Here is a 13095-nt window from a genome sequence, read left to right on the forward strand (position 1 = left end):
CTCGAGCGCACTGTAACACTTACCTAAGTGGTGAATAATTCAAGTGCTAGATGGTGGGTAGGTGGGTACTCTTGTCCAGGATTTCTGAGCCTTACTGGCCCATTTGCTGAGACAAAGAGCGAAGAGACAAACCACAAAGAACGGAGGCCCCGAGCTGTGGTTTACATGCATTTTGCTTTGTCTGGGGGCACAGGTGCAGGCTGTCCTGAGGAGGCACTGGAACCAGTACAAGATCCAGTTTGAGCACAGCTTCAGCCACTCGGACGCCATGCGCACGGCCTCCTACACCGTGTCCACCATCAGCGACGTGCAGGGCTACGGCTACGGCCACGACTGCGCCGGCGAGCACCTCAACGGCAAGGGCTACCACGACATGGACAGCGTGGCACTCAAGACTGAGAAGCTCTATGGCTGAGGGGCTGCCCCCTGCCAGTCCACGGTGACTTCATGGCCAGAAGATCTCACCTGCCTTGGGATGTGTTTTTCTCCTGGATGATGCAAGCGAAACCAACGCGTTTCTCGTGCGTATGTGTGCGTGTATAAAGACACGTGCATATATATATATATATACACGTGTGTTTGTGTATCTATACAGTATGGACATCTGTGCATATATATCTATATATGTATGTACATTTATATAAGATACAAACTTTGCCTCTTCAGTTTCTACTGTGTAGACAAAGTTGGCAAATTTTTGTACAAAGGGAATCAATGAAGGATTTCTTATTTTCTTGGAAGTTTGTATAAGACTGTGCTGTGTTGAAGCCACTTCATTTGCCTATAGAATCTTAGAGTGTAAATACCATACTCTGTTGTCTTAATTCAACCTAAAATAGAACAAAGCAAAATGGTTTAAATAGGTGCAATAACAAGAATTTTTCCAGGTTCTTTTTTTGGTCCACCATTCGTTTGGCTGTCAAAAAAGCCTGACAGGTAGTCTGAGGTAACAGATTCAAAGACAGATACTGCTGTTTTGGTTAAAGAGATTGATGTTTTGCTTTGGTTTGGCCAGTTTGTTTTCTTCCCACTGTTTTACACCAAGCACAGAGACACCACTTCCAGTGTGAGCCTTCATGTACTTCTGTACTGCAATGTACTATCTTGCACCAAGATTTGAGCAATTTTATTTAAGCTATTTCAGGATATTCAGAAGTGTCTCCTTCTTCTGAATTGTATGGAAGTTTTCTTCTGCATTTAACAGACAAGACTGATGAGGCCTCACTGCCAGAGAGCAAAGGAATCACCTGAGTCACTGTAAGTCCTCCCAGACACTCTAGTAACTGCAGCTGGTGGAAGTTCATTGTGTGCTTAAAGAATTTACTCAACTGGAGAAGAACATGTACAGAATTCGTGGTAGCATTGTTCTGATTTTACTTCTACGTATTTCCCTGGCCATAGGCTTGATAACTTATTCCTTAATTCTTGGGGCAAAGTTTTGTGGCTGTTTTTGTTGTCTGAGGTGAGTATGCAAGACTGAACACAGTGCACATGATATACTACCTTTAAAGCCAGTATATGAGACTCAGACTAATCAAGCAAATATTAGTATTTCACATTATTTGCAAAGTCCAGTATAAGTTTTGTATTATAAAGGTTCAAAACTTTATGGATTGAGAAGTTCAATAATATTTTGGATTGGTTGATTCTGAATCTCTGTCTCAGTTAATTAGCTACGAACAGTACTTTATATGTTGTTTCTTTGGTTCTGCTGGTGCATAAAGTCTCACTGTAAATTAGGAGAAATTATGTTTTGCAGAAATTTGTATTTTTCTTAAATCTTTATGCTTTAAAGAAATAGTAGTTTTCTTAAGCGAAACGACAAAAATGCTCAAGAATGAGGGCATGAAACAAGGTGAGTTCACTGAAAATTAAAAATGTAAGAAAAAATGTTACACATTTCATTTGCAGATAAGTGTACTTGAAATGGGGAAAAAACAAAATTGGGCAGATGAAAAAGTAGATGCTGTATCTGTGACTGACTGTTTTGCTAATGAACATATTACTGATGCATGTAGTCCAGTCAAAAACTTGGAAGACAATTCTTTCTGAGACCAGTTTGAAATAATTTTGCATACAAAATTGTTGTATACAAACCATCTTGACTTTGACATTTAAACATTTTTGTCAGCAGCTTTTCTCTATGCTTCAATAGTGTCTAGGTAATTTTTGGTGTTTATTACTTTGTGACTTCATAAGGTGTTTCATGCTTTGTACTTAAAAAGAAAACTTTGGGAGGATTTAGCAAGGTCCTGCCACTTGCACCTTTTTTTAGTGGTTTTTTTTACAGTTCTTATGTCTGGAGATTGAACATAGGAAGTGCTTAATTAATGATACAGTTTCACAATATGGAATATCAGACAGGATGCACAAATGAAGATTTCTCCTTTTCTGCAGGGCTGTCTGGTCAGCTGATGGGGGTGATTTGAAGTATCAGTTGGATTGTGTAGAATAGTGTGAGATCTGGCAATCAGAGTGTCAGAGTCTGTGACATTTTAAGAGTGACAGTAACAATGTCTGCTACAACACGACTAGAGATTGTTCACAACTCTGCTTGCTGCTCTTTGTGGTGTTACTTAAAATCTGTGCAATGTTCTGAATATATCAGTGGTGCAGAAAATCCCTGCTCCAGTATAACAGCTTTACATTTGCGGGACCAGATCATCAGCTGGTATAAATCTGTCTTGAGTTCCCTTTGCACAATCTGCAGGTACCACTGAGACTCAAAGCCCAGACAGGTGTCTGTCCATTTAAATGTGCTGTAAACCATTTATGATGTATTATTAGACAATTATTTCATGGTACCTGGTGGATTGTGTTGTAATTAACACATAGATGTTGGTTTAGAGTGTGATACAGTATTAGACTTTAATTAAGCTTCATTCTCAGAGAGGCAGTTCAAATTTAACAGGCTACAGATTTTGTCATTTAATATATATTTCTATTAGAGAAACATGTAATTGCAATTTAGGAGGGAAAATTGGTTTTATATGGAAATTACCTGACTTCTAGGTGGAAAATTACAGCTTCTTTCTAGGCACACACCTGCCCATCTTCACTTTGGAAAAGAAACACAGCCAGCTGGACGTGCAAGAAAATATTTCTGACTGTGGAGGGTCACATGTATAGCAGAGCTATATTTCCCCTCTCCTGCTGAGGTTAGATAATCTGCTTTCTAATTTGCATTGGAAAATACCAATTCCTTATTTTGTCTTCCTACCTCACCTTCTTTCAGTTTCTACACAGCTAAGAGAAGATTCTGCTTCTTAAAATGTTTTTCTGCCACTGTAAGGTAAACTCAAATTCTTATGCTGATTTCTTGTGGCTCTGTTCTGCTTTAGAGACTGTTGTAGTCCATAGCTGTATTCTCTGGGTTGGAAGTAAACTCTCTTTTGGTGGGGCTGTGAGATTCCTTTGAACATGCAGATTATTATTTGTTTATTACTTTTTATTATTTGCTGTTTCTTTTTTTTTTTTTTTAATTTAGTGAGGCTTTATTATATCAATCTACAGGGGGCTACAGCAATAGTTGTCTTATATTTGTTATCTGTAACACCAGCATGTTATGATTCAATGAAAGAAAATGTCTTTTTTTAATGCTACTGCCTTCATTTAATAAATGGCTGCATTGCAGTGTCTCTCAGTTGGTTGTTTAATGTTGGCATTTATGTTATTCAGTTTTTCATGGTGGTGATCTACAAGAGTATCTGGCTGTAGAAATTCTGCAACATGTACTCCTTTTGATGTCAAGAAACTTTTGGGCTGGAAACCAGGCAACATTCATTTATTATACTATGTAAATAAGATTAATAGAAGCTATGGCATTGTATTTATTGCTTACACTAAAAAGAAAATGGAAAAAATGTGAAGTTATTTTTTTTGTTGTTTCATTTTCACCTTGTTCATATGAATCAGGCATTTTAATTGCTGAGAAAAGTATTGTTTCTGATCAATAAAATATTACTCCATTTATTCATCTCTCTTGTGCTGTAATATAACAAAGCTGATCAAAATTGGCTTTCACAGGTGTCTTAATTCTGTGATAGTTAAATATTAACCCAGGGAGAAAGTAATTACATATAGTATTCTGGTTTTAAGTGTTTTTCAATACTTATATTTAATACTAGAGTGTTGAATTTCTGGAGGAAGTTTGTACAGATAATATTAGATCACTGGACATAAAATTGTTTACCTGAAAATTTGATATTCCTATTTCTTGTCTTCTGAATCCACCTTTTAATAAAAAGTTATTAATACTTACTTACATTAAGCCAAAATGTCTGTTTCATCAGGAACAGCAGAGACTAAATTGAGTGTATCCATCTTCTTCAATCCATCAGTCTAGGTGGAGGTAGATAAGCAAACCTGAGCTCAAGTAAAAACCCAAGAAATATATACCCCCCCCCCCCCAGGGGATCTTAAATTCTGGGTGTTAATACTACAGTCTGCCTGTTACCCCTAGTTAAAGTGTGCTAATATCCATCCAGAAAATGCACATCTGCAGAAAATGCAGGAGCCTCTCTTCATGGCTTCTAAGCAGTAGCCTGTAACTGCAGGTAGGTTTTTTGATCTTCAGTTCCTAGGACCAAATGTCAGGCAGTGGAAATTGTCTGTTTCTTCAGTTCTCTACCAATACTCCCACTTACTGATTCTCTGTCTGTACAGAGTTAAAACTGGTCCATTTAAAAATGTCTCTATACTGTTATACAAGTAACTGTAGAGAAGAAGTAAAACCATTCCCCCAAATCCAAAAGCTGTTCCTTAAAACATTTTATTGTAACTCATGGCCAGCAGTAAAGGAGCACAAATTATAGCTACAGTAGCATTTTCCAATGCAGTATAGGTGCCCAAAAAGCAATTAAACAACAAAATGAAACCCAGCATTCTAACTTTCTCAGACTAAACTGTGATCCTTACACTTTCTATATAATTTTGAAAGAGGACGTGTTCTTACAGCAAAAGACATTGAAACAAACTTACCAATATCCCATCAATACTGGCATGAAATCCTGTTCCACTCTTGGCAACATACAAAGATTACTGCCTTTGAAACTATTCCAGTGGTGTATCTTGCACTTCTTGCATTGAAGTCAAGGTTCTAAACCAAAGTTTTAGCTTTTGAAAATGATCTGACTCTGAACAGCTATGTGCCAAGAAAATACAGAATTCATTTTGAACTAGATGAAATCCATTCCAAAGTGAGTTTGACTGCACGTGCAGCAGTGATAGACCTCTGTTTATGATTACAATTATCTATCAATCACCCTACAGCTGCAGCTCTTTAATATCTTTTAAACCATACTTCCTAAATGGATAATTCAAATTCATCCACATGGAGTTCAAGCTTCAGTTGAGGCAAATGGCATACATACAAGATTCTTTTTAAAATAAGCTGAGTTTTTATAACTGCCCCCTTAATTTTAAATATATTTTCAGCCACTACTTCAAAGTTTTCTTCTCCTCAAGATTCACCACTCTAAATAAAAACTCTTACAAAGAGAAAAGATCATGTGATTATTGCTAATTCCTTTGAAGCTTAATACATTGTTTTATGTTAATATAACAAAACACAAACACAAAAAAAATCAAAGCCTGTTTTCTGAAAAGTGCTTACACACTATTGTTAATTCCTGACTTAAGATGAACAGCTTTCCTGGAAATTCAGATTTCACAATCGGTATCAAAATGAAAAATGGCCACAAAGGAAAAAGTGCCCAGAGGTACTAGTAGTGTCTGTGAATCCAAGTTTTAAGGCAATCTAAACTGAGTTCTTCCCTGTGGAGGAGCCAGGAGCAAACCCTTCTATGCAGAGAATTGGTTTGAAGCCAGTGGGCCCATGGCCAGTGCCTGGGGCAGAGTCCAGCAAGGAATCCCAAAGCTGTACAGCAAATGCATAATCATAAGCCATGCACAGATTATCAAAGGAGAAAACAGGCTTGAACACAAGTATTCATGTATTTCCTTAGTTCCTTACCTTGATATTTGCCAATGAAAGGTGACAAACGTTTTCCTGTAGCAGAGAAACTCCTCCCAAAGGTTCTCCATGCATTGGACAGGGATCACTGTAAAGGGGTGGTGTCTGACAGAGTGAAGGCCATAGACAGCTGTTCCATATTGTGACAGGCCACTGTATCTCCAGTAGCTTTGCATATAAATATCTAAGAAAATATAATACTGAATTAGTAGGGAACCACATTAAGATGCTATAAAAAGTAGATTGCACTAAACAGAAATAGCTATCAGAGAGTTAACACAATAAAGGTGATGATGCAAAAACATTGCTGGATATGAGGGAAGTAGAGCAAAGGGGACAAAAAGTAGAATAAAGTGTTCTGTGCCTGTAATTTTTTTTTCATGTGGTATAAAAATTTTCAAAGCAGAGCATTGCTATCTTTCAAGATATCTTTCTATCTTTATAGAAATAGAAAAATTATAATGACTTTGTCCCTTACACTGCCCTGGATGTAGACCTGAGACATCAGAGAAGAGCTAGGAACACAAATACCTAATCACATTTTCCTTAGCTAACCTTGAATGGGAGCCAAATACGTGCAAATTTAGCAGAGCTCTCCAAAGTGCATTTGGCAGGAATTCCTGGAGGGATCTGCAGCCACGGAGCAGGGCCCATTCCCAACCTGGTCCTGTTCCTCACAAGGAGCTCCCATCCTGTGATGCCAGCTGGACTCCAGCAGTTGTCCTCAAGCACTGGCTCCTTCTGGCATAGTTTGGGCAGATGATTGCAGTAAGGGTTTCCTTACTCCAGAGTTTGCTTCCAGAGCCTGTAGGCATTCAGCCACCAGAGATGCTTCAGGATCTGTAACAAGAAAATTCACAGCAAGAGTTCTTGGTCTGAGATGACTTGAAGATTCCTCAAGTTTATGATTTTTTTATTTATACTATTTTTGTATTTTTTATTTTTAGTATTTATTTTTACTAGTTTATTAGTTTATTATACTATTTTACTAGTTTATTATACTATTCCATGGGTTATAGCACACTGCAATGACAGTGCCTTGTTTTTCATATTCCCAATCCTCTTACAAAAAGCATCTCCATTTAACATAACTGGGATACTCTTTATCCAGATGATGCAATGCATTTGCCACACGAATTTAGAAAGTTAGAGTAACAATGCCTTCAAAATCTTCATAGCAAATACCTGTGACAAAACTAGTTAAATTTCAAGCTATGGACTCTGAGCCAAACCAGTCTTTTCCAGTCCAAGTCTGCCTTTGCTATGAGGTGTAGAAATTGTTTCTCTTTCCTTTTGTCAGTGGAAAATGACAGCAGCTATTTTTCATGTAAAGCTAATTACTTCACAGTTGTACCCTACATGGACTCGTTTCTAACAGTCAGGAGTGTTCTAAATAGTCTTCTCTAGCTGTAACTAAAAAGCTTATTAGAATGATCTGTAATTCAAGTCTAAAAAATTCTTAGAGAAGGTGATTCAATCAGGAAGCTTTCACAGAAATAATGAAAATATTGAAAGCAAAAATAGAAACATGCTAGTAGAAAAACTCTCTAAATGTATTTTTGTTGCAGACAACAACAGCACTACTTATAATTATGTTTTCATTATATAATTATGTTTTCATTATATAATAGAAAAAGATTCTTATCTTTTAAGCCACGTAAAGTGAGTTTTTTTTAGAAGTACAAGCATTTAAAGTGGTAAAATATACTTTCTATTTAAATGTCAGTAAAATAATTTGAGTTTTACACCTTACTGTCTGTCCCATCACCTCAGTATTTCTCCAGCAGTGGCATGATTTTTATTATTTCCAATAAAAATCTTCCTCCCCTTTCTTAGTGTTCACCAAAGGGCAGGCCCCAGCAGTTATCTATGCTCTGCAAGATGCTTTCCTTCCCACCAGCCCTCTCCAAAGATGGAAAGTGGAGTAATACAGCTCCAGCTTAGCATCCTTTCCCTTTCCAAGCTGTGCCAGGAGCAGCACAGGAGGGCAATCAGCACTCCCTCAGTTTCATGGCACAGGGATGAAGGAAGTGCAGCCTCAGAGAGCCTTTACCTCACTCATTTCCTAGGCAAAGTTGTTCTGGCACTGGGGAATAAGGGGCATTGCTCCTTCCTGCAAGGAAGAATGCACAGAACTGGTTTCTGGCTGGACTCTCCCTGTGAGCTGTGGAATCTCTGACATTCTCCTCAATCACTCCTTGTTTATGCCTTTTGGTGCTGTTGAAACAACTGATGGGAGCAGGAATCCCCATCAGTTCCTACATACAGTGGTGGCTGCAAACTAAAAGCCAGAAAAATCTAATTTATCCTATTCCCAATCCAGCAAAGGCATAAAATAAAAGCATAGAATTACTGAACATACAGAGCACACTGCGAGCAAATAACACCAAGGTCATGGGTTAATCCCTGGACAGACCATTCCCTTTGGAGTCGGACTTTGTGGGTCCATTCCAGCTCAGAACATTCTGTGACTGTGACCAGAGACAACATTAGCACGCAAAGCTTATAGAGCAGAGTTATAAAAAGAAAAGAAAAGAAAACAAAACAAACAAAAAAAACCCACAAACTGAAGAGAAAGTGAATAAAAAAGATGCTTGTACAAATAGGGACTGTCTTTGATTTAAGAATTCCAAAAATAGTCTCTCTTCTCTCCTTGCAAAAGAATTGTACTCTAGAATAAAGAAAAATTGCACATCCATATATTTGCAGACATTCCTCACTGGCTTTCCAGACACAGAAATGCTGGTGAGAGGAAAAATTAAGAGGGGGCCTGGGGCTTCTTCCATTAGCATCAGTGGGCAGAGCCCACTTAGCAGAAAGGAAAGGGCAGCAACTCTACACATCTCTTTTGCCTTTTCTTTCTTTAATTTTCCTTCTTTTATGCACAACATGATATCATCTGGCCTTATCTACAGTGATTCTACACCATGAATTCCTTAGCCATCCAGCCCAGTTCCCAACAATGTGTGCCAAGACAAAGAAATCATTCTTTTTTGCTGTCAGAGGTATTTACTGTGGAATTAAATACTATCTCCTTTGTCTAGGCTAGACAGGACAGTTCCCATAGACTTAAGTGAAGCAGCTTGGCTAAGGCATCCAGACCATGCTAACAGTCTTGAACCAAGCATGACCTTTTTAAAGGTTGAAAATTCTTTCTTAATAATGTCTCCCTTGGTTGCATCTGAAAGCAACAATCTATGGGATGATTAGCCCAGTAGTGGTTCCTTCTGAACGGGAACTAACTAAATTGTAGAGGACTAGTTAAATACAGGTGGAATTGAGTTAAATACAGGTGGAATTTATTAAACAAAATTTAAGAAGCAAGTTTTCCCTGCTTTCTTCCACTTGCTCCTAGAGCTAGCACTGTTATCATATTCACAAACCAGCAGCATCCATGCAGTCTGCCCATGGAACACCTTTTTGGCATGTTCCATTCACCAGCTTCTTAAAAACCCCTGTGAGACCACAGATTCCAACTCATTTTGCATTTGACCAGCTGGCTCTGTGTTCATTCTAACTCTCCTCTATGAGCTCTGTGCTACCTATGGTGAAGTGCTATACATTTATTTTACAGCACTGATTTGAAGCAGCCTCTGAAAGTGCATTATCACCTACAGGCAGAAAAAAAGGTCAGGTTTTAAAAGTCTTCATAGGGGTGTGTCCTCTAATCAAGGGCAAGGCAGCTGTGCACTCTGATGGACAAGCTGTGTGTTTAGCAAGCAACACTCAGAGAATCAAGGTTTTCTTCAAGTCTCAAATAATTGACATTTACAGGCGAATGTGAGTTACAACAAAGGGAGAAAATATGCTCTGAAGGACATTAAAATACGCAATGAAAAAATCAAGTTAATGGTGCCTTCAGAAAGCTGACACTGAAATTATCACCTTTTCCTGGCCTTTTGTGTTATGTTCTCTGGCCCACAGTGAGCTGAAGGATGTGATGTACTGAAATCACTGCATGTGCATCTGACTGCAGGGCACAACAGGAAAGAACAGAGGGGTACCTGGCAAAAATGGGTTCCCTTGTTGCAGAGATCAGAGGGGTTTAATTACTGCTGCCTCATTGCCCTCATCATCAGGGTACTGCAGTGAATCTCCTTTTCTAGACCCATTGATTTTAACCAGTGCAGATAATGCACTGGTGTGATAATTACAGGTCCAAAATTACACTTCCTTGCATAAAAGAGATGTTTAAATTTAAAGGAAGATGCTGGCAGGTATTTCTGCATCACCATTTTCATACTCCATTTTTCAAACAAGGGAGCTCAAAGGACATAGTAAAGATAGATGAAATATCATCTAGTATCTTCTTTTGAATGTGGAGAAAAGCCCAACAGACTTTTCCTCATGTGAAGTGTAAATAACTGTTTAAAAATTGAGAACAGGAGAACCTCTCACTAGCAAATGCATGGTGAGAACAACATGTTCTCATTTTAGTGATGACAGAAAATTCAGCAAAAAAGAATTTTGCTTTGAACTTGTCACTATATTTCTGCAAGCTCCCGTCCTTTTATCTGTAAATGCTCAGCATGGTCATGTGATAGGAAATGACAATATTTTAGCCTCTCCAACGATGTGGCAGTAAAATCATTGGGCTCTGCTTTGAGGCTCAGAGTTAATTCAGCTGCAGATGAGTGTGAGCCCCTGACCCACCCAGCCCTGCTGAGCAGCATCTGCCCTGCCAGAGCTCCGAGCACCATGGGCAGGAGCGGAACTCTGACACAAACACTCATGCCAAGAGGCATTTTTACCTTCACTTCAGTGCAGGTCTCTGACCAGCCAGCCATCCTGGAAGGAAACTTATTCAGGGGTCCTTTTTTAGCTGACTCTGGATTATTCTCTTCTTTCCTGTAAGCCATATAGGAACATCTGCAAGAGACAAGCTACTTGAGACCTTCACCTCTCCTGTGAATTTGAACATATTCTGATCTTTTATTGCTTAAATATTTAATTTATTTAGCTTTCTTGCCTCCTCTGAGTCTATCTTGGCTCTGTTCTAAGAGCCAAGATGTCCTTTTCAACAGCTAATATAATTTTTAATGTTTTGGCTTTGTTTTTAAATCTGTTGTAGTACCCATCAGCAAGTGCTCCCTTCATACACTGGCAGTTTAGCACAATAGCTATTCCAGACTATCTATTCCAAAACTCACATTGTGAACACTATTTTTCCACAACAAAAATAGGTTTGTGGAGTTTTTTACTTAAATTGCTTTATTTATGTTGGGAGAGAATATGTTAAACTATGAAGTATTTTTTCTGGAATATCTACTCCAGCAGATGTCCAAGCACTGTTGTCCCATCAGTAGCAAATGTGAAAATAAAACAAAACTCTCCAGCAGTCCAGGGCATATTTTGAATCTGTAAATCAGCATCTTCTAGTATTAGGTCCTTGTTGAATAATTTTATGTTAAAATTACTGTTCTTGTCCATTTGTCACATGCCTCCATATCTGGTTTGGCACACCATCAGCAAAGAGTCACACATCTATTTTTTCTAGGCAAAGAAAGTGAAGCTATCTGGGTTGCTTGAAAGAATGAAACAAAAAATGTGCTACAGCAAGCTTATAAGCCTTCCAACCTGTATCACTTGAAATCTGTGTATGCGAGTGAATGTGTATTTTACAAATGCACAAAAGCACAGACATTGGCAATAAAACAAATGCTACAGACTAAACTCCATTTCTACATGAAATACAGTAACTAAACTCCCCTCTAAGAAAATCAATCCACTACCTTTTTTTAACGTTCTTTACAGTATTATAGTTTACAAATGTTAAGGAAATTGTGAAGGAAATAATTGTTTGCTTTTACAGCAGGTTAAAATTTTTCATTAAGAAATTATTTTGTAAGGAAAAGTTCATTATTTTTAAAAGGCTATGATAAAATGCAGAACAGAAAATCATAATATTTTATACATCCAAAATACAGAATATGAAAAGCAAAAATTTGAAACACTAAGATTTATCATATTCTTTTCTCTCTGGTCTTTTGCCATTTATACCAATATACCTTGGGTTTATTCACCCTTAATATTTTCCTTTTGTCAACACAGAGCATCATTTCAAGCACAGTGGATTAAATCTACTCCCATCACCAAATCCTGGTGCAGATGCCTTGCAGTGGAGCTGTCCCTGGCAAAGACCACAGTCCTGTGTGCAGCTCAGAGCTGCTCTGACACAAACTCAGCTGCCTCCTTCAGCTCCAGGGGCTCTGCTGGAGCTCTGTCCTGACCTCCCTTCCAGCAGCCTGTTGGACACAGCTCTGAGCTGTGCCTCAGAGGCTCCTGCACCGCCCACGGGGATGGGGCAGCCACAGCTTCTCTGGGCAACCTGTTCTGTGCCTCACCACCCCCACGGTGCAGGATTTCTTCCTAAAATCTAATCTGAATTTGCCTTCTCTCAGTTTAAATACCCTTCAAAAGATAACAGCACACTGACTTAGTATCTTTAATGTTATTTTGTATCTTCTTACCTTGAACAATAATCCTAGATTTTTTTTTTTAAGTCATTAATATGGTGTTCATATTTGGTGCAAAATAGGAAAGCTGTAGGGTTTTTTTCATATTTTCTGATTTCACTCAAAGCAAAAAGATGCTTTGGACTTTGTCCTTTTAGTCAGTACATTGAAATCCTTAAAACAGTCCAGATTTATATTCAATTTGTGAGTCATGCTTTATATCTAAAACACTCATCTGTCTACTCTTGAAAATGAGAAGAATTTGCCAAGAAAATTTTTGCAAAATAATTTTTTTTATCTTTTCAGACAATTTCAAACAATTGGCCTGTCCATGACGCTAGACTTTCTTCCCCCAGCCCAACCTAATTAGATTACAAATATTTTTCTCCATCTGATCACACCAGCACCAGGACTTGTTCGTGTCTGTGATGCACAAGCTGCACGAGTCCAGATCTGCTCACAGCTGGACCGTGCCAGTATTCTCCTTGGAAAGGTCTGCACACAGCTGAAGTTTACCCCTGTTGTCCCAGTAACAAAACCACTCAGGCTGCTCACCAGGAGCTCAGCCCAGCTCTCATCCCTCACAAGCAGCAGTGGCAGATTACTGATTCATGCAGCTCCCCTGGGCACAAACCTCCGCCAGGGCTCCCTTCCAAGGGACTGGCT

General features: G+C 38.6%; 1 protein-coding gene and 1 long non-coding RNA gene across 5 annotated transcripts in view; one reads left to right on the forward strand and one right to left on the reverse strand.

Moving 5' to 3' along the window:
- CALCRL (calcitonin receptor like receptor) overlaps nt 1-4264 on the forward strand; it is a 63429-nt gene extending 59165 nt beyond the window's left edge. For all 4 annotated transcript variants that reach the window (XM_002192301.7, XM_030277887.4, XM_072931605.1 and 1 more), the window contains exon 13: nt 194-4264. In XM_002192301.7, the coding sequence (XP_002192337.6) occupies nt 194-415 (222 nt within the window). In that variant the 3' untranslated portion in view covers nt 416-4264. The remainder of the gene's footprint in view (nt 1-193) is intronic.
- Nucleotides 4265-5751: 1487 nt separating this feature from the next.
- Nucleotides 5752-11315, reverse strand: LOC116808609 (uncharacterized). Its single transcript, XR_004368410.3, has 4 exons — nt 10726-11315; nt 6530-6814; nt 5975-6158; nt 5752-5878 (listed from the first exon to the last, which is right to left on the reverse strand). It is a non-coding gene; the product is annotated as an uncharacterized lncRNA (long non-coding RNA).
- Nucleotides 11316-13095: the final 1780 nt, after the last annotated feature.

Source organism: Taeniopygia guttata, chromosome 7, assembly GCF_048771995.1.
Source record: "Taeniopygia guttata chromosome 7, bTaeGut7.mat, whole genome shotgun sequence".
Lineage (NCBI taxonomy): Eukaryota > Metazoa > Chordata > Aves > Passeriformes > Estrildidae > Taeniopygia > Taeniopygia guttata.